Source organism: Pongo abelii, chromosome 7 (assembly GCF_028885655.2).
Source record: "Pongo abelii isolate AG06213 chromosome 7, NHGRI_mPonAbe1-v2.0_pri, whole genome shotgun sequence".
Classification (NCBI taxonomy): domain Eukaryota; kingdom Metazoa; phylum Chordata; class Mammalia; order Primates; family Hominidae; genus Pongo; species Pongo abelii.
The window spans coordinates 125,462,383-125,487,125 of record NC_071992.2 but is presented as its reverse complement, the minus strand read 5'-3'; the positions used below and the strand labels follow the sequence as shown (position 1 = coordinate 125,487,125).

Below are 24,743 nucleotides of genomic sequence, written 5' to 3'. Positions count from 1 at the left end.
TCTTAATTAATGAAGAAAAATGAAGAATCTTATACATTTTTAATTATTTTAGTATTTAAACTTGTGTGCAAATATTTTTTTCTGAAATTAAAAGAGAAATATAATACATGATATATGGTGCTATATACATATATAGTATATATTTATTATTTTGAGGATCCTCAGAAGAGGAAACCATAAGCACCCAGAATTTACACTATAGTGCCTGTTACAATATGACATACTAATCATATGGCAAGCATTTTTCCTTGTCTTAAAATTTCATGAAATTTTATTACCAAGGTATTTTCCAGATTCAATTAGCATATCATTTTGTTGAGCTTACCTGATTATAAGGAAACAATAAAATATCTCCATATGGTCGTCTGTTTGGTTTAACATCTGCTGAGTCAAAAAGAACAGCTGGGTTTTTCAGGGAATAACGACCACAGTAAGCATCAGTTTCAGCTGTCTTCTGCCCTCTGTTAATATGTTCCTACCGAAACAATAATATTTCAAATGAAAACATGATTTATTGTTCTGGTTTTCCCCCAATGTATACACCCAGACCACTCAAGGTTCAACCCAGACCCCATTGTTTCCCTGATTACTTTAACTTGAGATGTTTTCTTCCTTGTCTGAAATCTAAAGCTCTCATTCGGATCCATAATTATATAATCCTTTATACCAGTATTTGACTAGTTCCCAAGTTCGATTTTTTTCCTTACGTTATGAGCTCTTTATGGGTATTTATTCATTCTTTCCATAAGTGTTTATGCAGTGTTTACTGTGTGTCAGGTTTCTGCTTGTTTGCGTGTTTGCTGTTTAATCTTCAGGATTCAAGTGGTGAAGAACTCTATCCCTGTAGACAGAGGCCACCCGTCTAAGACAAAGAAGCCAATGATTATCATACTAAGGCTCAAGGGAGGCATCTAACTCACATAAAAGCATCAAGAAAGATGACTCAGGGGAAGTGACAAATGAGTTAAGTCTTTAAAGATAAATAGCAGTTGTTGGAATGGAAAAGAGTGTCAAAGGCACTGTGCAAATGGTAAAAAGAAAATAGGGGCTTCGGAGAGAGGCCAAAATATGCGCAAAAAAGCAGAGGTGTGAGAGAGCATGGTGCTGGGAATGCAAACTGTAAGGTTAGGTGCAGCATGGAAATGCATGTGAGGGTGGTGATGAGAAATGAAGTAGGAAAGGAGTAGAAGATAAATTACATGTGCCATCCTCATGGCTGCTATTACTACGTTCAAAATAGAACATAAATACACATATGCTTATTAAATGAAGTTGAAAAGGTCATTTATTAAATGGAAAGATTTTTTCTCACTAATCTGCTGATGAAAAGTATCATGAGAGATAGTTTCAAGGATTTATATTCATATCCAGGGTATTAATCTGAATTAAATAACTAGAGTATACATTTTTTATTCTTACAGTTTTCACTTGGAAATAGCAAATAGCTGGCTTCCTGAAGTCTTGAAAATGAGAATTAGAAAGCACATATTCAATTTTCTTCCTTTACTCTATATTAAAGAAAATATCTCATTAAGAAATAAATGATGACTGGGCCGTGTACTAATTAACCAGAGTGTTATGTCGAGAAGCAATTATATAAAACTACATAATACATAAAAACACATAATGCCCCACCATAAATTATAATCTCTGAAGTCAATGAGGAGAAAGGATATACTGTGCATCCAAGTTAAGAAAACAAAAACCAAGGCCAGGTGCGGTGTCTCACGTCTGTAATCCCAGCACTTTGGGAGGCCGAGACGTGCGGATCATGAGGTCAAGAGATCGAGACCATCCTGGCCAACATTGTGAAACCCTGTCTCTACTAAAAATACAAAAATTAGCCGGGCCTGGTGGCGCGAGCCTGTAGTCCCAGCTACTCGGGAGACTGAGGCAGAAAAATTGCTTGAACTTGGGAGGTGAAGGTTGCAGTGATCCGAGATCGTGCCACTGCACTCCAGCCTGGAGACACAGCGAGACTCCATCTCAAAAAAAAAAAGAAAAAAAGAAAAGAAAAGAAAAAAGAAAACACCAACAAAATGACATGATTTGGATCCGTGTCCCCACCAAATCACATGTTGAATTGTAATCCCCAAAGTTTGAGGTGGGGCCTGTTGGTAGGTGATTTGATCGTGGGGGTGGATTTCTCATGAATGGCTTAGCACCATCCCATCGGTGCTGTTCTCATGGTAGTGAGTGAGTTTTCACAAGGTCTGGTTGTTTAAAAGTTTGTGGCACTGCCCCACTCTCTTCTCTTGCTCTTCACCAAGCCAAGTGACATGCCTGTTCCCTCTTTGCCTTCACCATGATTGAGAGTTTCCCAAGGCCTTCCAAGATGTCGAGCAGATGTCAGCATCGTGCTTCCTGTACAGCCTACAGAACTGTGAGCCAATTAAACCTCTTTTCTTTCTAAATTGCCCAGTCTTAGGTATTTCTTTACAGCAATGCAACAATGGCCTATGCACAAAATAAACAAAAACACTGCAAATCTTACCTTTGATCAGCTTTCCTACTTTCTAGCAAGAAAATTCATGAGTAGCAAAAATTTTTTAACGAACGAATCATAGAAGGCACTACCAATAGCACCTACCAACAGCCCTTACAATAAATGTATAACAAAGTCATTTTTGCAATTTGACTGTGAATGACAAAGTTATTAATGCTACTTCAAAAAAGAAATAAAATTTCAAACCATTATATAAATTCTTATTAGGTCAGTTTCACAGTTCATTAAATATTTCATACCAGATTAAAATCAGTTTCATAGTCTCTGAAGTATTTCACAACAAATCCTTCTTCAAAATTTGCAATTTGCGGTGGACACTTAGTGCTAACCATTTCTTCCACTGCTCCCTGAAACTAAATTAGCAATATAAACATTAGTAACTTCTTTTCATGAAAAGTTAGAACACTAGTAATCCTACTACTGATTCTACTAATTAGTATTAATAGGACATTTTCATAATTCCCATATTTTAGTCATGATTATGAGTTAATTTTCTAAATAATTTTAAGTTAGTGTGATAATTTTAGTGCCTAATGAGTTTTCAAGACTTTTATTCTAGAATAACAATAGTTACATACAATTGGCTAACAATAGCATACTTAGTTATAAGGCACACATATTTGTTTAGGAGCTTTTTAAAGAGAGCAATGAAGCAAACCTAAATTAATTAGTACCCAATTAGATAGATTCCAAATAAATAATTTTTCCAAATAACTCAAAATTAACTGGAAAAAAAAAACTATACACTCCAATGGATTCTGGCCAACATGGTGAAATCCTGTCTCTTTTAAAAATATAAAAATTAGCTGGGCATGTGGCACGCTCCTGTAGTCCCAGCTACTCAGGAGGCTGAGGCAGGAGAATCGCTTGAACCTGGGAGGTGGAGGGTTGCAGTGAGTGGAGACCACACCACTGCATTCCAGCCTGGTGACAGAGTGAGACTCTGTCTTGAAAAACAAAAAAGATTACATGCATATACCGTAAGCGTGTATTTATAATTTTTCAAAAAATAATAAATTATTGCAGATTATGCAGAAATTAGTACATATTCACAAGTCTCCTAAAATTTCCATATCAATTTCTCCAGCAAAGCACAGAAATAATTGTCGCTTAGAATTAAGGGCTTGAGACAATATATACTCTTTAATCCGCAAACAGATATTAACTTAAATTCATTGTCCAGATAGTTGTCAAAATGTTGTAACTCACAAGCATTCTTTCTTTATGAACGGCTGCCCCCTATGGAGATACATTAGGCCCTGTTGGCACAGACCTAAGAACTTCCCTTTCCTTCTCTTGTCTTTGCAATATTTCCTCCCTTCTCTCCTCACTATGGGTAGGCTCCAACCTATCACGCCAAATAGAAGAATGTATTACTCCTCCTTAAAGTGTTCTTTATAAAAGGTTGACATTTAAATGGTGTTCTGTTTAAATGTCTCTCCTCTTTGAAAGGATGCTCCACTAGTGGAATCTCATTGATGTTTTTGACCCTTTTTGTTGGGTAAAGTCTTAAAATTTGCCGAGTTAGGATTTGGGTACCATATTCCTTAAGGTCTCTGCTGAAGCCTTAAAATTTCTCTCTGATGTATAAAAATACATCAATAAATTAATAGGATATTTAAACTAACCAATACTTTATAGCTAAGCTTTTATTGCACTACATCTCTCAAGGAATTTCTGATTTTACAGGATAACAAATTGGATTTTGAGTGAAGAACAATTCCAGTGTGCATAGAGGGACTCAAAGCTTCTACACATCGGCAGGGCAAGGCTTTGGAACCTTTGAGATATGCCTTGTCTGGAAAAAGGGGTGGCTGCGCTAGGTTGACTCTTAGTCTCCTTTCAGATAAAAATATCCACAGTATATAAATTGTGGTGAGTTGATCAGGTGATAAATAATTTGCAGTGATTTTTTTTGAAGTAATGTCTCTTTCCCATCTGTCTACAAATGGCCCATGAATGATGTGAGAGGGTGCAAGGAAAATGCGTAGTAGAAACATTCCTACAGCGTACTTCAGCCTCTGATGACCATGGAGTGAGCGGCTTAGAAGTGATCCCATCCCAATTCAGTGTGAATGTCTCCAAGTTGGGTTTTCCTTTGGTTTGTTCTGTAATATCCAGTGTGACATTATTCCCTTCAACTACTTCATAACCAAGCAGACCAAAGTCTCCTGAAATTAAGTGCCAAACAGAATTTGTGGAAGTTAACTAATAAAATGCCTATATATAAAACTATATATATTTATATATATTAAATAGATGCTCAAATGTAGCCAAATTGGTTTCATTTGGTGCTCCGTTATCACAAAAGAAGGAAGAATGGGGACGATGTAGATCCTTAAATTTGAGCAGATTTATCCATAGCATAAATAGCAAAACAGACAAAGTGCTATATATTTAAGGTTCTGTTTCTATGGCTTAAAAGGAAGTATTGTAAGATAGACAGATGTATTAGGACCGTGAGATAAAGATCAATGAGCAGTAGGATATTCCAAAAATTCTTTTAGTTTTGTGCTAGTACCATTATTTTAGTGCAAATGCTTAGCTGGAATATTGCTATTTTCTTTAGACATGAATAGGGCACGAAGCTGAATTCCAGGAAACAATCTCTGACCTGTGAGGTTTGTTCATACCATGCCACTTAGTATGATAATCATTGGCTTTGTCACTTTGAGAGGAATAAGGCGTGTCCTCAAATGTCTCTCCTCTTTGAAAGGATGCTCTACCAGTTGAATCTCATTGATCTTTTTGACCCTTTTTGTCGGGTAAAGTCTTAAAATTTGCCCAGTTAGGATTTGGGTACCATATTTCTTCAGGTCTCTGCTGAAGCCTTAAAATTTCTCTCTGATGTATAAAAATACATCAACATCAAAAAGGATATCCATATGTTTATTCATAAGTATTTTGACAATCTAACTTTTGTATACTTTTTAAAACTTAAATTCATGTAAAATCAAATTCTTTATCCTCCACTCAACAATCAAATAAACAATTTCATAAAATGAGACATAAATATTGAAGTAACATTTTACTTACATATTGAAAAACAATGATTGCCCAAAGAAAAGTAAACACACACACATTCAGGGACCTACTTTCTGAGCAAAATATACCAAATAGCCAAATTAGTTGTGTAGTCTGACTTGAAGGCAGAATGTCTATGTCAATATTTCCAAAAGTGTTTTGTGTAAAACATTAATAGGAGGTTAATAGCTATTACTTGAAAAAAGATGGAGATATAAAATAAGTTTGCATTAAACACAGGTGAATTGATTTTTTTCTTTTTCCTTTTTTTTTTTAATACTGCAGGACTCCTCAGGGATTTTAATATTCCAATGAGCTCTGCCAAACTTCAAGGAAGACCCATGGTATACAGTGTCTCCCATGTGAATTTGACCACAAAATCCTTTCAGTAGGCAAGATTTGACCAGATGAGTGTCTCCTGGACAATAGTGATTTGCCTAAATTTTATTTTCAGAATGAATATTTTCACTAGTTTTTACTAATTTATAGAGTAGGCTATTATATGGAAAATGCATTTGTAGTATGTGTAGTGCATTTCTCATGCATTGGAGTTGTACATTCCTTGAAATACAACTAAAATTTAAATTACTGTAGAAAAAACCATTTAATTTCTGCTTCTCCTAACATTAACCAAATCTTTTTCTCTGTCATCTTATGGAACTTTTAGAGTGGCACAGGATATACATTTGTTTCCTACAGAAGTACAAAATTAAATACATGCTTACCTCTAGTTGATATGAATGTTACCGTGTAGACATAGCTCTGGGGATTCTGTGTTCTTATTACTTGAACTGTGTCCGGTTTTATAGACCAGAGGTCATTCAAGGCTGATTGCAGTATGAATTCAGAAGCATCAGCAGGTAGGAAGACTTTGATTGGATTAAAACAAACGAACAGAAAAGTTGAAATCTTTCTGAGCTACCGCAGCCAACACTGATGTCTTGTATTTACATTTTTAAAGCACCTATACTCTGTACCATGTAAGTTATCACTTAGAGAAATTGTATTTTGAAACTGATTCAAGTTCAGTAATATTGACTAATTAATTCGTGATCTCTTTGAGGACAGGGCTGATATTTTATTGTTTTAATATTCCCACAGTAATAATCATTGGATTTGGCAAAGAATAAGCAATCATCAATATTTACTGGTTAAAACAATTAACAGTAGTAGCAAAAGTTGTATTTTAGGATTTATTGTAAAATATAGAAATGCAATGTTGTTTATTAGCTGATAAATTGGTGTTCCACAGGCCTATCATTTAATGTAAAAAATTGAAAGTCATTTTACTTCTGTGCAATGATGAATTTAATTCCTTTTAAATTTTTTATTTTTAAGTTCTGGGGTACATGTTCAGGATGTGCAGGTTTGTTACATAGGTAAATGTATGTCATGGTGGTTTGCTGTACCTAGCAACCCATCATCACCTAGGTATTAAGCCCAGTATGCATTAGCTATTTTTCCTAACCTAATGCCCTCCCCGTGCCGACCCCATCCCCCAACAGGCCCCAGTGTGTGTTGTTCCCCTCCCTGTGTCCATGTGTTCTCATTGTTCAGCTCCCGCTTATAAGTGAGAACATGCAGTGTTTGGTTTTCTGTTCCTGAGTTAGTTTGCTGAGAAAATGGCTTTAAGCTCCATCCATGTCCCCGAAAAGGACATGATCTCGTCCCTTTTTATGGCTGCATAGTATTCTGTGGTGTACCACATTTTCTTTATCCAGTCTATCATTGATGGGCATTTGGGTCGACTATTCACAATTCCTATTTTCTTAACTTACACCTATGAGTAACAAATATATAAATTCCATGTGCATTTAGATATATATTTATCATTATTATTAGAAAATGATGGTATATGCCAGAAAGTTATTTGTATGGATGTCATTTTCTATCCCAGTCTGAAGGCTTTTTTCCATAATATATTTTTCTGCTTCTTTGTCTAGCATATCATCAAAACTATATTTTCCAGACAGTATAATTTGACTACAGCAAATACTTTATGGCTACATCTATACATGAACAGAAACAGTATCTCCCTTATTATTTAGAACTTACCAGTTTTTTCCATATTATAGATTAATTTATATTGGTAAAGTGAACATGAATTAGCTTCCAAACATGGGCTGGTTACCTTGATCTTCTGAACTTCATTAATTGCATTAGTTGTTTCCCAGTTTTCCAATGTTATAACCTATTTTCCAATTAAAAAAACATTTTTAACATATGAAAAATACATACATCTTAAAAGCATCATAATTCAGCTATTCAATACCACTTTATTGCTCTATTTTACAAAAATGACAAGTAACAGCCTTTTCGGCTTATCGCACAAATACTCAAAGTCATAATTCAATAATTGTCCATGACTGCTTTCACCTAAAACAGTATCTTACCTAGAAAAACTAATAATCAAATTGAGATCCTGCCTTCGAACGTTTTCTTTCTATTAGTGGAACTACAATCATAGCAAACCTGTACTTCCTGGATGATTGTCGACTGGGATTTGATAACTTGTTCTTCATTCACTGCATCTCCTGTTTGTTGTTCAGTATAAACATTTCGATACTGGTACAGTCCGACATCAACAAATGCACTCAATCTATACTCCTGCAGCAAGATTTCAATATAATATCTGGAAAATAGAGTAACTAATGAATATAACTTTTTTCCAGAACACTTGCCATGAAATTATTTTAATGAATAAAATATCAACATTATCTTAAAAGCCTGCCTGTTAAATGACTTATATTGTAGTTCTCATATTTTAAATATTCAAATGTTAAAATTTTCACAGCATTTTGCCAAAATAAAATGAATTATGTAAGATATCTGCATTAGTAGAAAGTTGTTCTCATTCATAATCAATTCATTCAGCTTAGTCAATAAATATTTATAGAAGATAATACTATTTCCTATACTCAAGATCCTGAAAAATAACCCTGTCCCTGGTATATAACACAGACAACATGCAGAGGTTAAATATTTTAATGTGTTCAAGAAAATGGCAGGCTTAGACATAGCATATATTTTGTATCTGAGTAGTTATATTTGTCAGGAATGAAAGTTCCTACTTTCACGTTCCTTAAATTTGGCTCCATTTGTAACTTGGGGAATAAAACATCGCCTCAGGAAACTTTTACCGGTCAGATTTACTATGATCCTCCAATTAGCTGGATGGGATTTTCACTTTACATTTTGAATTCCTGATTCTTGACGTCTCCTGCCCCTCATCCTACTGTGTACCCAAGGTAATGCCTTCACTGAGCAGCTGTTAACAAGAGAGTGCAAAATTACTACTTCTCCTCTAAATCTCTAGCAAGGTCACCATTGCTTACATCTTTGGAGAGGACAGCTGGGAGCTTCCCTAAATTGTCTCACATCACTCAACATATATTCTTATATAGGAAGAATAAGTATCCACAGTTCATGAAAGAGTCTGAATGAGGGAAATTTATCATGTTTCATATGTGTAGAATGATGGGGTTCTGGATCATCACCCGATGGAACTGATATTTGGGGATTATATCAGGCTCTTGACTTCCATAAGAACCTGCTCATCAGCTCTGCTGACTTGAGATGACCAACACTAATTAAAGAGCAGAATTCAAAGAAGAACCATTAAAATTTTGCATCCTTACTTGTGGCTTAAAACTATTAATTGGGTACTTTCTTTGTGCTAGACAATAAACTAAGCACTTTGCAGACACTATTATATTTAATCTTCACAAAAGTCTCATAAAATAGATATTATTCCATTATCCATATGAATAACAAACACTAAGGGAATTTTAAGGATTCAAAATTTTTTAAACTAGTAACTGAGGGAGAATTCCAAACAAAATAAGGTGACCAAAAAGATATGCACTAGATGAAACTATATTTTTAATATTTGAGTAAAATGATTTAGCAATATGAGCTACCTTTGAAAAGGCTTGAAGAGCCACTTTACAATAAACCAGCTAGAGTGGCCTCAATTTCAGATTTCATAGCCATCATTGTAAGCACAGTATGTAAATTCCAAGCTGGTTTTGCAGGAGCACAGAAAGCAGGCAGCAGATGTATTAGGAGTTGCTTTCATTCAAACTCTGTGCATCCTGCCAAGCTGGTAGACTGAACTCGTTTTCCAAAACCAAGTCAAAGTCTGAAAATGTACTGACACTTAATTGCAGTAGGGATTAATCAAGCACTCCATTTATCTTGACCTGGCCCAGTAGTTTTCATGGTTATAGAAGAAAATGTTTAATATTTAAAGAAGGAAAGTAGAAGAAGGAGGATAAAAAAGGAATTAAACTCTTTCCCCATGTCAGTATTACTAAGACCTCAGCGAGAACATTAAGTGTGAGAACATTAATTTGCTCCCAGTTTCCACTGATCCCAACCCTCCCTGTCCAATTCCATAAGATCCTCATGATGCTGCCTCTGAGCATAACTTCATCAATATCTGAAAGGGTAATGTGGTAAACTTAAAAGAAAAATCACTCCTCCCATCAAGAAGGGAAGTCTATTTCTTCATCCTTGAGTCTAGGCTTGGCCACTTGCTTTGGGCAATGGGATATCAGCAAATATGACACAGACAGAGTATTGCAGAGTGTGTGTGCATTAGGACTCCCCTCTTTACTGCACCTATCAACCCATCATCACCTAGGTATTAAGCCCAGTATGCATTAGCTATCTACAACGTGACAAACCTGGGCTAGCCTCCTGGATGATGAGAGACCACGTGCAATGGGATGCCCCAAATATCTAAGACTCAACCATGCCTGCTGAGGCTCTAGACATGTGAGTGAGGCATTCTTGGTTACCAATCCCCAAATAAACTAGCCAGGACTAAAAGAACAGCTCAGCCAACTATAAAATTGTGCAAAATAATACACACTTGTTGTTTGAAGTTGCTACAGTCTGAGGTGCTTTGTTATATAGTAAAGTCTAGCAGATGCAAATGCATCTTTTGATGTTCTTCACGTAACTCCATTCCACCACCTTCTCCATTTTGAATGTATCATGTCTTTTATCTTCCTGTTTCCTAGGAATTCTGAATGGTTTTTTGAATGGGATTATCTGGTATTTGGATGATAATCCCACTCACTGGCTCCTTGGACTTGACCTTTCAACACTAAATGATATGCTCTTTCAGTTCTGGCAGTGTATTTTAATATTCTTAAATTTCCAGTACCTGGCTCAGGGCCTGGAATAAACCAGTTAGTAACAAATACATATTAACAGTGGCAACAATCTATGTGGTTTAGTGATTTTTCCCTAGCAATACTGAAGAGCTCAGCTGCAGGAACAGAAAAATTAGATGGGTGGATTGACTGAAAAGTCCAAGTAAAGAACTAAGAACAGGATCAAGTACATTTCACAAAAGTGTAATTTTGCAACAGGGTTAATCTAGACTTCAAATTTCCCTGGTTAGCTGAATGCCAGTATTCTTGAAAATCAAGAAACACATTTGAATAAAATTATAGAGAATGACCAATTATAAATTAAGCCAATAAACTAATATCACTTCCACCAATAAAAATAAATTGAAAATATTTTAAAATACAAACTTAAAGCTTGTAAATACCACACAGTAATTTAATGACAGGAAAAAACCTTACTCTTTTCCTTTCTGCAGATGAATATCATCTGATCTTTGTGTTGGACTGGAAAAGTAACTGTTGGCATTAGCAGAATGACATGCAATCCTCACCTAATCTCAGAGAGACAGAGACAGAGAAAAGGGAGATTTTATTAATAGACCTTTTCAACATTTATTTATTTATCATTTATTATTTCAGTCTTAGAAATTTCATAAGTAGAAAAATGTAAAACCACTTTATATTTTTCTTTTAAGATCTGTTATCTACTATGCTATAAATTTTTTTTAAATTATCAAAGTTCACTTCATTCCTTCTACCCTTCACTAACATCAACACTACTGTACCAAGTATACTACACAGATCATAGCTTTTCCACAGTTAGAACTGCAGTGGAAACTAAGAAGATACTTACCAGGAAAAAGGTAGTTATTGACAAATAAAATAGTCTTTTGCTCTGTGGGGAACTTTGAGAGATTTAATCCAAATTAGATTGCCAAAGATTGCTAAATGGTTCTGCACACTAGAGTAAGAGGACTTTGGGCTTCCCATTAGGAATGATTATACCATCTCTGGAGTACACACACTTTGGAGTACAAACTATGATAAAAATTAGAATTCATAAATTACAGATAGATAGCAATTTAAACTTACACAACCAGTTTGGGAAGCAATCTTGCCACATAAGTTGAGTCATAAAATGTTACTTTGATTTGATCTGTTAGTTTCATATTTGTGAAACTGTCCTAACAAAGTAACCCCAAATACAGAAAAGTCTAATGATCATAGATGTTCAATAGAGTATTATTTGTGGTCATAAAACACCAGAAGTAAATAAAAACTTATCAGTAGGGAGATGGTTATCTAAGCTTGGTAAACCCAAGTAATAACACTACTTAGTCATTAAAAATAGTGATTATATAAATTATTTAATAAAATTAGTATTTAATACTAATATGTGAAAAACTACATATGAAATTAAATGTATAATTCTATTTATAAAAAAACAAAATAGAGAGATGAATTTTATCTCATGACCAAGTAAATGTAGAATAATGTAGAATAATTTCAGGTATGGGAAATTTTCTTGTAGGCTGTAGATTTTCTATCATCTTATATCTTGTGTCATATCCAGGATAATAGCCACGAGCCAAACCACATGACATCATTTCTCATACATTTTTAATATGTTCATTCATTTTGATTTAGAGTAAGATACATATAAATATCACCATAATGTTTTTACAGTATCAAATAGTATTCTGAGGCTTCCCTACCTTATCTTCTGGAAGTCCAGTCTGGCTAAAATAAATAGCATAACGGTCATCACCTTTGATGTAGAATCTATAAACATCAGAATCTGGAGCCACCAAAAATCCACTAAAGCGTGCAACAAATGTGTCTTGTTCCATGGGCCAAATATAGGAAGCTGAATCTACTCAACTGGCACCCATGTACCCAGGCGTTTTTTCATTGTATTCAAGTATCTCTTCCAAATGTACTGGACGGCTATTATTCCACACCTCAAGCTTCAGGCCTCTCCCTCCTAAGTGTAATGAAATAAAATAAGACTTTCATCAGGATCATAATGCAATGTCTCAATGGCTTTCTACTTGGGTGTTGGTTATAGATTCTGTATATCAATTCATATTTTTAGTATGTGTGCAAACAAAACAATTACACATTCCCCTACACGTACCTGCAGTCAGAGGGCAGTCTGTAATTTGTTCATTATTACTTCACTTATTTGAGCCTCAGTTTCCACATATGTAAAATGGGAGTAATAATAATATTTGCATGGCTGCTATAGGGATTATGTATAATACACATGTAAAACATCTGGCATTTAAAAAGTGCTTTATGTAAGATAATATATAGTAATTATTACTTGTGATATAACTGATGTTGCAAAACTTCAAGATTCATGCCATTTTATTACAAAACCTTTGCCTTGACTATTCTAACAAAAGTAAATTAATGGCTTACAAAGCCATTAATCAAAGAAGAGAAATTGTTGGCTTTCAGATTTCTCTCAATACTTGTTTTACTTTTTTAAAAAAACATTACTTCTACTCTAGGACTTCTTCTCCTTCTTGGACAGAATCAAAAACTGGATACTCTCAATAAACTGTACCTATACTTGCCAGAATAAACCCTGTGATTAAATTTTTTCCTAATCAGAAAGGAGCCATCTCTCTCTTTTTTTTCCTTCAACTGCAATAACAATTAGGCTTATTTCTTCCTTTAGCAGCCTTAAGGTTGTCTGTATATGGAAAAAATGGCTACCCTTCTTCAGCTGAATTTGGTTGAAGACAAGCTTTGAGCACTTCATACTTTTACAGCAGCAGTGTCTAGTGATATACACAATTTTCTTTAAAGTCATCAATTATAAATTATCAAAATTATTTTCTTAAACTGTTCATTTTTTTCTAATATTCAAACCAAAGAAATTTAAGAGGTTCGTAAACAATTCATTTGGCTTCAAATGTGAAACGAAGACATGATTATAAACAACTTTCACTGTGAGAACAAGATATGAAATACACACCACACGCAGACACATGTACAGCATTTCAATGGTATTAGTGTAGATAGGAAAGCAATTTCACTGAGCCACAAGGTGTAAGTCTGAAAAGAATTTAGAGTAACATTTCTCTCATCTCCTGTTTTCACTCCCACATTATTCTAGACAAGTGAATATTTAACTTCCCCTATTTATCTTTTTCAATCAGAAAAAGGCACTTAAAAAATTTCTATGTAGACTGTACCAAGTTTTAGTTATCATAATTTAATTAGAAATAAAAGCATAATTAAACTCTGTCAGTAGAGATGTGCTGTTTTCAGTAGGGTGTCTTGATAATTTAGGCTGGGTTTTTCTCCATAGGTGCAGCTTTTTGGCAGCTATTTTAATAGAAATATTTTCTAGTCCAGAAAATGTAAATTTTAAAACTTGGAGGAAATTTCTTACAATTCTTACTACAAATTCTAAATTCTAAAAAGTTTAAATAATATTTTTTACTAATGTATTCTTTTTATGTAAATATAGAAATGGCCATTGTCCCTTATGGTAACTTACCTGGATATACAGTTTTGAGAATATGAGGTTTGGGGGGTGTCTTGCAACATATACTATTTTCTATGACATTCAAAATATCACAAGGTTCACCTATAGAGAAGCAAGATACAAAACCTTTACTACTGAAACTTCAGAATGCAAATCACATCAGTGTATCTTTAAGCACTTTTGCAATTAAAACAAAGTTGCATAAACAAGAGGCAAAATTGGGGCTCTTTATTTCCTTTACATATTCTCTATTAAAGCTTTTCACATAATAATTGTCATACTTCCACAAAGCAACATTTTTTTCTGGTGGAACATCACAAACCTGAGATAGAAAATTTCATAATTTCTGAGATAAAAAATTTGATAATACTATGTCTTTGCACAAAATGTTACTTCTGAATTCAAAGTAAAAACTTATATTTTGTTCCTTGGAGAGAAGTTGCTGAATAAACCCATGTCATTCAGAATTTTCAAAGGTAGATGACCCTAGACCTCTTCGGTAGAAAAAAGTGCTGGCTTAGTCCAAGTTCTTCAAATGAAAAAAAAAGGGGGGATAATAATTGTTAAATGGCATTTTCACAGACAGACTGAAACCAAAACAGGAAAAAAGCCTAAAAGATAGCTATTGTAACTTTTACATAAGCACAATTAGACTTAGGAGAAGAGTCTATGTTTTAAACCTCCATGTGTTCCTCACAATGCCTCACATATGGTCAGCCCTCAGAAAGTATTCACTGAAATGGCAATTGCAGCCCATGAAATGTGAGGACAAGGGAAATGGAGAGAGATATTTTTGCCAAGTTTTGTTTGATAGCCTGGAAAATTTAAATTTTGACACCACTTTTCACTATTTTATTGTGTGTTTTTTGAGTCAGGGTCTTGCTCTGTCACCCAGGCTGGAGTGCAGTGGCATGATCATAGCTCACCGTAGCCTCCACCTCCTGGGCTCAAGCAATCCTCCCATCTCAGCCTCTCAAGTAGCTGGAACTACAGGCATGTGCCACTACGCCAGCTAATTTTTTTCTTTTTTTCTTTCTTTTTTTGTAGAGACAGATCTCTCTGCATTGCCTAGTCAGGTATCAAACTCCTGGGCTCAAGTAATCTTCCTGCCTCAGCCTCCCAAACTGCTGGGATTACAGGCATGAGTCAGTGCACCCAGCCCGTTTCACTACTTTGAGTGTTTTGTGGATGCAAGAAATTTGAACCAGAAAACAGCAAATAGGAACAGTATATTAAACCAATCACCCATTTTATTGGAAGCAAAGGGAAGACACATAAACATCATGTTTTCAGGAGATTATTGAGGATTCAAAATCTTGAATCTGGTTGCCATATTAATGGTAGTGAAAGGTGATAGAAAACTAATATGTTCTCTTTTCATATCAACTGTATCATAGTCGTATGCAAAATAAACATAAGATCAGATTATAAAACATAGTATATAAATTAAAAGTGCATTATGGCCCTGGTTTTAATGTTTAAAACATAAAATCTGGTCAGATTAATACATTATACAAATTTGAAATATTTATGGCCCAGGTTTTAATATGTATGCCAATGACCAGCAAGGATTCATGCAGACATGAAAGAAGACTGTATAAATATTACATGAGGTTGCTTAATATCCATTTCTCTTTTTTCTGAAATCACATTTTGACTGGCTTGTGGGCAGAATCTGTAAAAGGTAGAAAGTATTTGAGCAAGAGGACTGTGGAAATGCATATGCTTTTTTGCATGGGCATTTTGCCTAGCAATAGAAGTGATGTCATTATGGCTGAATGGGAAGATCCCCACGATCCCATTCACTTCTTTTGAGCTGCATAGCTCCCTACCTCTGAACAGATCTGGACAGGTCATATAAAAGTGAAGCATAAGCACAAAACCAAGTCCTACATGCATTTGTAAACAGATAACTCATTGAAATTACTGCTCTTTCCAAGGCCAATATCTTCAGTGATTACTGATGTCCAGATGAGGCACAGTATATGAGAAGAGTATGAGGAGAATAACCCAAAATATTACTTTAAATTTCCTCATAATTAGCTAACTCGCTGAGAAATAACAACCATTCAAAAAAGGCATTTAAGAGCTTCTAAATTAAGGATAGGTGTGTCCTTAAACTGTGGCAAGGAATTCATGGATGGCAGCTACAATGCTGCTACACAAAGCCTGTTGGTGCCAACCCTAGAGCTCAGGTCCTATTCACATGAGGTTTCAGGGAGTGACCCTTGCTGGAAAATTGCAATGGAAAGAGTATCAAACCCCAGAACCAAATGACTATGTGAAAATACTCAGCTTCCAATCAAAGGCATGAGGTGAGAAAAGACTATTATTATTATTACAAATTATTAAAGACAGAATTTGTCTTTATTAATTACAAATTATTAAAGGCAGAATTTTTGGTAATAAGGTAATATATCAAAAACCATGAGAAATACCTCCAACTAGAACTCTGACGGGGAAATCTGTCTGATCAAAGAACCGCCCACTTATTGTCAGCGTGGTGCCACCTCGAATGCTTCCTTGTGAAGGGAAAATCGTGGTGACCTCTGGGGGAAAAGCGCATTAAATAAAATATCATAAATATTACACATAAACCCAAATGCCTGATTTTTTAAAAATTTCAAATTACCTAGCCATAGTGCCTAACACAGGTAGTAGATTACCAACTGCATGAATTAGGTGTTTCATTACTTTCTCTGATGCAATCCTGCAAAAAGGACAATAGACATGGCATTGACAGAGACTTACATTCCATGAGGACCAGGCTTTAGTGGTGACTGGTATTAAAGCAATATTTGTAATGTGAGCATTAAAGAAGTAAGGAAAACCTGAGCTGAGCAGGAAGGCAGGTAGAACCACCTCTTCTTCCATACGCTCTTGAAGAATGAATCTTTCCTATGTTTATGGACTAACCTCTTATAATTTTCTTTTAGAGTAATACATTTAACTATGATTGAACTTCTTGTGGCTTTGTATATATAAGTTGTGGGTATATTGTAAAATAGCCCAATACATGACATATGGCAGATTCTTACTAAAATTTATCCTTATTAACTCTGTCAAATATCTATGTATTCTTACATATGAATTTCACACTAAATAAACTACTAGGAAAAGCCAAGATATATCACATTTGATTGATTCCAAGACCCACCTTTTTTGACATCTTTGGAATCTAAATGTATCTTTCCATTATTCCTGACTGGGAGTGACGTACAATTCTTTCAGGATGATTTGTGTTTGTTCTGATACTCTCCAAGGGATACTATCAACCTGAAACCTCTTTAAATTAAATTATGATTGTCTTGAGGATTCTTTTGGACCACACTGAGAGCATAAATCTGAGACAGCTTAAATGGTCTCCAAGTTACCAAAGTCAGACTTTACATTTTTTGACTTTACAATGGTGCAAAAATAATGAATTTGGTAGAAACCATATAGTACTTAGAATTTTGAATTTTGATCTTTTCCCAGGCTAGTGATATGCGGTAAATACTCTCTCCCGATGCTGAGCAGCACAGCCAGCTGCAGCCCCCAGTCAGTCATGCAATGATGAGGGTAAACAACCTGTATTCTACAGAGCACTGTGTTGTCAGATGATTTAGCCAAATTGTAGGCCAGTGTGAGTGTTCTCAGCACGTTTAAGGAAAGCTAAGCTAAGCTAATACACATTCAGTGTATTAAATGCATTTTCAATGTAACAATATTTTCAACTTATGATGGGGTTACCCCATAGTAAATTGAGAGGCCTCTATACTGGTTTTTGGTTAAGATTGACAGTGGAGATTTTTTTCCCTCCCTCTACCAATAGCCAAAGTTGAAACATGCAAATTTCCCTGCTGTCTGTGTTAGTGTAATGAGTTTATTTTTCAATCAGTCTTAAACTAAGAATATTGTCTGCTGTGGGGGAGGTCCTGCTTAATGTTGTAGCTTCCTGTTAGACTCCTTATCTTAGGCATTTTTCCTTTCCTAGCAGTACATCAAATAATATAATACACCTTACACTCATTGTCTTTGGTTTGATTAAATCAATTATACACTGCCTTCCCCCCACCCCCCAAAACAGAGTGAAAGAAAAGTCACATACCTGCATATGTTTGAAACATTGCAATTTTATTGAGAGAAGAAACAAAATATGCCATTTTCTGTGGAAAACTCCTGTTAAAAAAAGGTTAAATTTTCTGCTTTAAATGATCTTTAATTTAGGAACTTTTTTTTAACTTCAGTGATAGAAATTATGTCATAATCTGCAAAAGAGCAGGATGGAACTTTTGGGAGAAGACAAGAATGTCCTTTATTTTGATTTGGTTGTTGGTGACATAGGTATATACATTTGTTACTGAATTGCAAACTATATCTCAACAAAGTTGATTTCTTTTTTTTTTTTTTTTTTTTTTTGGCAGAGTCTCGCTCTGTTGCCAGGCTGGAGTGCAGTGGTGCAATCCTGGCTCACTGCAACCTTTGCTTCCTGGGTTCAAGGGATTCTCCTGCCTCAGCCTCCCAAGTAGCTGGGACTACAGGTGCATGCCACCATGCCCAGCTAATTTTTTTGTATTTAGTAGAGACGGGGTTTCACTATGTTGGCCAGGATGGTCTCGATCCCTTGACCTTGTGATCCATCCTCCTCGGCCTCCCAAAGTGCTGAGATTACAAGTGTGAGCCACTGTGCCCGGCCCTACAGTTGATTTTAAGAAATTATATTGACATAAAAAAGCATACAGAAGGATTACCCTTTATAAAGGCTGGGATCTTCTGCTGACCACCCCAGTCTGTCTTCTTTTAGAACCTCCTTTTTGTTCTAAGAGGAGGGATCATGCTAAGACCTTTCAATTGATTATGCCGTTTGATCTTTACATCAACCACATGAGGTAGGTGAATTTCAGAGAATTAACTTAAGATCACACAGTGAGTAAGTGGCAGACACAGAACTGGACCCAGGCAGTTTGAGTCCAGAGCTGTGGCTCCTCACCTGTGTATTACACAGTACTCCTCCTCTGCCCACTAATCTGTGTGACACTGCAAATGGATGACAGCAAATTAGCAACAATTGACCGGGTTAAAACTGTCCTTAATAAACACAGTGCCCATTATTCATATATATACACTTATACTTCTATAAACCTAAAGAATTAAGAAGGAAAATAATTCTGGAAATTAAATGCTGTTACTTTAGTCACCTTCAAGACATTCTCCATTAGAAAAGTTAAGAAATTCAAATATTAAGACTCAAATCTCATTCATCATAATTACACTGAATTAGAATCTAAAAGAATAATGTAAATCTTGTCACTGAGACCAACAATTAATGCTCCTGTAAATCTAACCCAGGCATTACCATGTTCATTTGGAAGACTAAAGAGTCTCTGGAAATATTTTATGCTAGATTAGTTACTTAAGAAGTTCATACTAGATTTCATATTTTTATGTCAGAAGCCTTTTGGCTGATTTCCCAAAGATCTGAAACCATGCTAGCTCCAGCGATATTGTGTCTGGTCAGATCCTGCATCTCAAAAATTAACTCTGCTTCTTAAGTTAGTGGGGAAATTGCCTCCTGAAATAAAATTTGAATGTAATTTATTTTGGATGACACTGAGGTTATTTTCACTAATTCATTGATAATGACTAGGCATTTCTCAATTAAGGCAGCTTCTTCTGAACCTTATCAGTTTGGAACAGCTGTTGTTTGAACTTGGGGTAATAGAGGAGAGAAGGTTGGCTATTAAAAGAAATACAGAATAGATGCCACAGAAAGGCCTTTAATTGGTTCATTTGATATTCAACAATGCTCATGAAATTTGTGAAATATGAATTTTATAAGTTAATGAATGATTTAACATTCAAAAACACCATGTAATTTTAAAACTAGGCTTTTAAATCATAAATGTCATATTTCTGTTATCTTAAATTCATAAGAATATTTTATATAGAAACACAAATTTCCTCAATTCTAAGACATTTGTACAAAGGGATAGCCGTTGGCTTTAAAAAAAAATGGGTGAGGGGTGGAATTATAAATTGAGTCCACAGAATCAACAATTTAATGCAGTATTTTTGCTTATATTATATGTGAATTTGCTGGCATTTCTAAATTGAAAGTTTCTGGGCATGTTAATGCAGCATATTGATTTATGGGTTCTTATCAATCACATTCAACCTTGATCACTCATACCTTCTATTTTTGGATAATTATTTCTCTGAGAGACATATGATGGATTTGGCAATTAATGCCTTTCATACAGACTCAGAACTAAGAATTCATTTTTCTTTCACCTTGGGAAGGTTGCTGCTAAGAGCATTTAAAAAAATCATATATGGTTCAAAAAATCATGTAAAACTCAACAATTATTGTTCCTAACATGGTTTTCTAATACGTTCAACAAAATCCTGTTGCCCTGTTTTATCAAGTCGTATGTAAGTAGGTCATCCCTAAAGAGAATAACTGTTAAGTTATGGGACCCTAAGTCATGTGTCCCATGTAAATCACAAAGGTGTATCCTAGCATTGTTTATATATCTTCTACTCTGATTTACTCTTAGTTTTGGTCTAGCCTGTATTGGTGTATAATAAAGTGTCCAGCCAGGCATCAATTTGTTATAATGACACCGATTGCCTCTAGGTGTCTAGAAGTAGATGATCTCTAAATACAATGATAGTGTACTTGAGTTCACTAACCAATTGCAGTTCCATACAGGAAGGGACAAAATCTCATCCTTCACTTGTAGTCTGCGAGTGCTACTAGGAATAACATCTACTTTGATTGTAATATTGCCATTTTTTTCAGACCTCTGATCATTGTTCAGAAACAAAAAAGAAATTACCAGATCTTTCCTATTATTAATCTGCTATAGCTATATTAGGATTGATTGTTAAATAATGCAATTTATTTGGGTTTCTGTCAACTCACTTTCTCAATGGAAGACACTATGACATCTTGGGCAGAACAATTAATTTGGGTTTGGCACATCATGATACTGCCCACTAAAGGCCATTAACATACCCAGTTACTGTGACAGCCAGGGGATTCTCCACACATTTGCAAATGCTCCCAAGAGTGGGGAAATCCTGCTATGGTATGAAATCCTGGATCAGGATGGTAAGTAGAGATGAAATGTGGTACTGGTTGCTGAACTGCTCCATCAGTCATGGCAAAGCGCTGGAATAAAATGCTCAGGTCCTAGAGTTAGACGGCATGGGTTTGCACACTAATGCTGCTTCCTACTAGCTGAATATCCCTAGGCAAATTATTTTATGTTCCTAAGTCTCATTTTCCCAGTGGGTAACACAGGGTGGATGATAACACTCAATTTATCCTTGGGAGCTTCTTTGGGAGGATTAAACTTGATAATGTATGTAAAGTGCTTAATACCATGCCTGCTGCTAAATGTTCACTATTATTATCTATAATATGGGGTTTCAACATGCATTGAGATTTGCATATTCTGATGTTTCTATAAATGTATGATGATCTTTCTTATTGAAATTAGAATGTAGAACATCTGGAAATGAGTTCTAGTTTTATTAAAAGTCAAATATGAGTTATTAATATTGCTGTTAAGATGCACAATTGAAAGTTATAACTACCATCTTTCACAACTCTCTCTGTCTTGATAACTTAAAAGAAAATCTTTATCAGGTAATATTAACCATGAGATTTTGTTTATTCTTCTATTAGTTTAAATCAAAATTTAATCACTTTAGTTATTTAAAAAGTTACAATTAAATCAGAAAAGCTGCAGGACATTAAATAATACTTTTCCATAACACAAGTAAAGATTTTTATGTTATTTTAGTTAATGCTAGATTTCCCTACAACAGAAAGGTTATGTATGAAGCATAAATTGAAAGTGAAAAGAAGTTACAGACTCTATAACTGTTAATTGGGGAAAGAAAGTAGTTAATTTTTTAAACCTCTGCATCTACGGCACAAACTAAATATACATTTTATCTTATCTACCCTGTTGAATCAATTATAAAAATTATTATTTACAAAATAGCCTACCTTCCATAATCATTATCTAAGATGAAGCTGACATTGTGATGACCTGGAATTTAATGAAAATACACAATCAATTAAATTCCCAATCACAGAAGAACAAAAACTCTATATTATAAAGCTGATTTAAAAGCAGAGAAGAAGTATAAAATCAAAATTGTATTTATCCAATTTTCTATTCATCATCAAAGAAATAAAAATTGAACTATCTTAAAACAGCCACTATATAAAAATATACATAATAAGGTATCTTGACGTTACAACTAGAAACACCTAACAAAATATGATCATGAATGAATAATAATAAAAGAACAGATATGTAACCATATTGCCCTGAAATTTCTTTTATTTATCTAACAGCTATTTAACTGTTCAGACACTCTGCTAGAAGCTGAGAGAGCAGATGTGGGGTGAGCACACAGCTTGTCCTTCTTCTAAAAGAACATATTGTCTAGAGGAAGGAAAAATTAGCCAAGAGCAATGACACAGAGAACTAAAACTTGTGATAATGCTATTTAAAAAAAAAAAAAAGTAGAATGAGCTTTGAGAATGTAAGACAAGTGATGACCTAGGCCTTTTTGAGAACATGGCATTTTATCTGAAATGTTCAGGATAGGAAGTTTGCAAAGGGCCTGAGACAGAAGAGAGGGAAGCCCATTCAAGAATTAAAAGAAGGCCAGGCACGTTGGCTCACCCCTGTAATCCCAGCACTTTGGGAGGCTGAGGCGGGCAGATCACCCGAAGTCAGGAGTTTGAGACCAGCCTGACCAACATGGCAAAACCCCATCTCTACTAAAAATACAAAAATTAGCCAGGCATGGTGGTGCGTGCCTGTAATCCCGGCTACTCGGGAAGCTGAGGCACAATAATCACTTGAAGCTGGGAGGCAGAGGTTGCAGTGAGCCAAGATCACGCCACTGCACTCCAGCCTGGGCAACAGAGCGAGACTCTGTAACACACACACAGACACACACACACACACACACACACACACACTTAAAAGATCTATGTGTCTGGAGGACATAGATCAAGAAGAAAACAACAGAGCAAAATTAAGGCAACAGGCAAAATAGCCAAATTAGACATGGAATGCTGTAGGGAGAAAGAAGAAGAAAGAGAAACCTGAAGAAGTTTACCTTATATATAAACCATAAGAAAATACTGATTCATACATGTTTGCATGAAAGTGAAAAGAAGCCAAGGAAAAGAGAAAATACAAAAAACAAACAAACAAACAAAAACACCTGATCCAAAAGGGCAGAGAAGGGAGGTCTAGGAGAATACAAAACAGTGAAATAGAATAAGGCATCTGTGAGCATTATGAAGAAAGATGACCAACACTTGCCAATAAAAGTTCCAGTCGTCTTACAAACCATAGAACCCATATCTCCATTTGGATGATCCAGTTTTAGACCATATCTAATTAAAAAAAAGTTAATGTCAAAGCTTACATAGACACTAAAATTTTAGAATATTGTGTTTCTCTTAAAAACTACTCATTAATTTCAGAATATGAATCAGGACAGAAATTGTTGCTACAACCAAAACTTCTGTAAAATAAAACTATTTCCCAGACTTTGTTGAAGATGTTTGCATAAAATTTTATATAACAATAAAATATTTTATAATTAATTTGGCTATGCCCTTTAATAATCCTTTAAAAGACTTTGAGATACTGCCAAATAAAATAATTGCTTGATAAAGATATTGCTCAAAACATCTTTTCTCATAAAAATCTAAATAGTTCATGTCATACTATCTTGGAGACCGAGTAGGATATAAGGTAGCACCTAACTGTAAAAATGATTGCTAATTTGCTATGTGGAATATTATAATTTATGCTGTATTATAAAACATATAGCTATGCAGTATTGGTAGCAATTACTATTTAAATTTAGTATGCTTATATCTGCTATTTGTTTTTATAAAGAAAATAATTTGAATTACTTATAAATTATCAGATTCTGGTATGAGAAGCTCACAGGGCATTCCTCCAATGTAAACTCTGTACAAATATTTTTATTAGAAAAAATCAAGTTATGTTTAACAAATTGTTTCAAAAATGCACTCCTCCCATCAACTCACTGGCTCCCTTAAATTTTTTTTCTCAGTCACTTATTATTATCCCTCACTCATGCATTCAGCAAAACATCTACTGAACCTCTATTATGTGGCAGCCCCTGTTCTAGGTACTGGGACACATCAGTGAACTTAACAAAGATTCCTTTGTTGCCCTTGGGGAGCTGACATTTTAACTGGGAAAGACGAATAAAACATGATAATCATAACATATTTGGTGTGTTAGAGGTGTTAAATACTACAAGAAAAGGCAACATAGAAATAGATAATAAAGTCATCCATCTGAAGTTCAATCAACTCAAAAACAATTTTGTAATAGGTTTTATACTATAGGAATTGAGGTAAACAGCACAGACAGCACAAAGTTATCAGGAGAAAGAGGATGTCTAACAGCATCAGTGACACATAAATGAAAATAAGAAGCTGAGAAGAGCCAGAGTTCAGCTGCAGGGAAAACATCTGCCTTCATATTTCCTCAAGTGATCGGGTCTGACC

General features: G+C 34.9%; 1 protein-coding gene across 1 annotated transcript in view; it reads right to left on the bottom strand.

The window, feature by feature from the left end:
* The window catches only part of PKHD1L1 (PKHD1 like 1), a 168,846-nt gene that overhangs the window by 118,058 nt on the left and 26,045 nt on the right, over positions 1–24,743 (bottom strand). Inside the window, 14 exon segments of the mRNA XM_063726390.1 lie at positions 326–475; positions 2,746–2,859; positions 4,520–4,677; positions 6,256–6,399; positions 7,586–7,721; positions 8,003–8,162; positions 11,131–11,222; positions 12,387–12,655; positions 14,186–14,275; positions 16,612–16,722; positions 18,264–18,334; positions 22,176–22,218; positions 23,515–23,588; positions 24,121–24,174. Coding sequence (XP_063582460.1) covers positions 326–475; positions 2,746–2,859; positions 4,520–4,677; positions 6,256–6,399; positions 7,586–7,721; positions 8,003–8,162; positions 11,131–11,222; positions 12,387–12,655; positions 14,186–14,275; positions 16,612–16,722; positions 18,264–18,334; positions 22,176–22,218; positions 23,515–23,588; positions 24,121–24,174 — 1,666 coding nt within the window.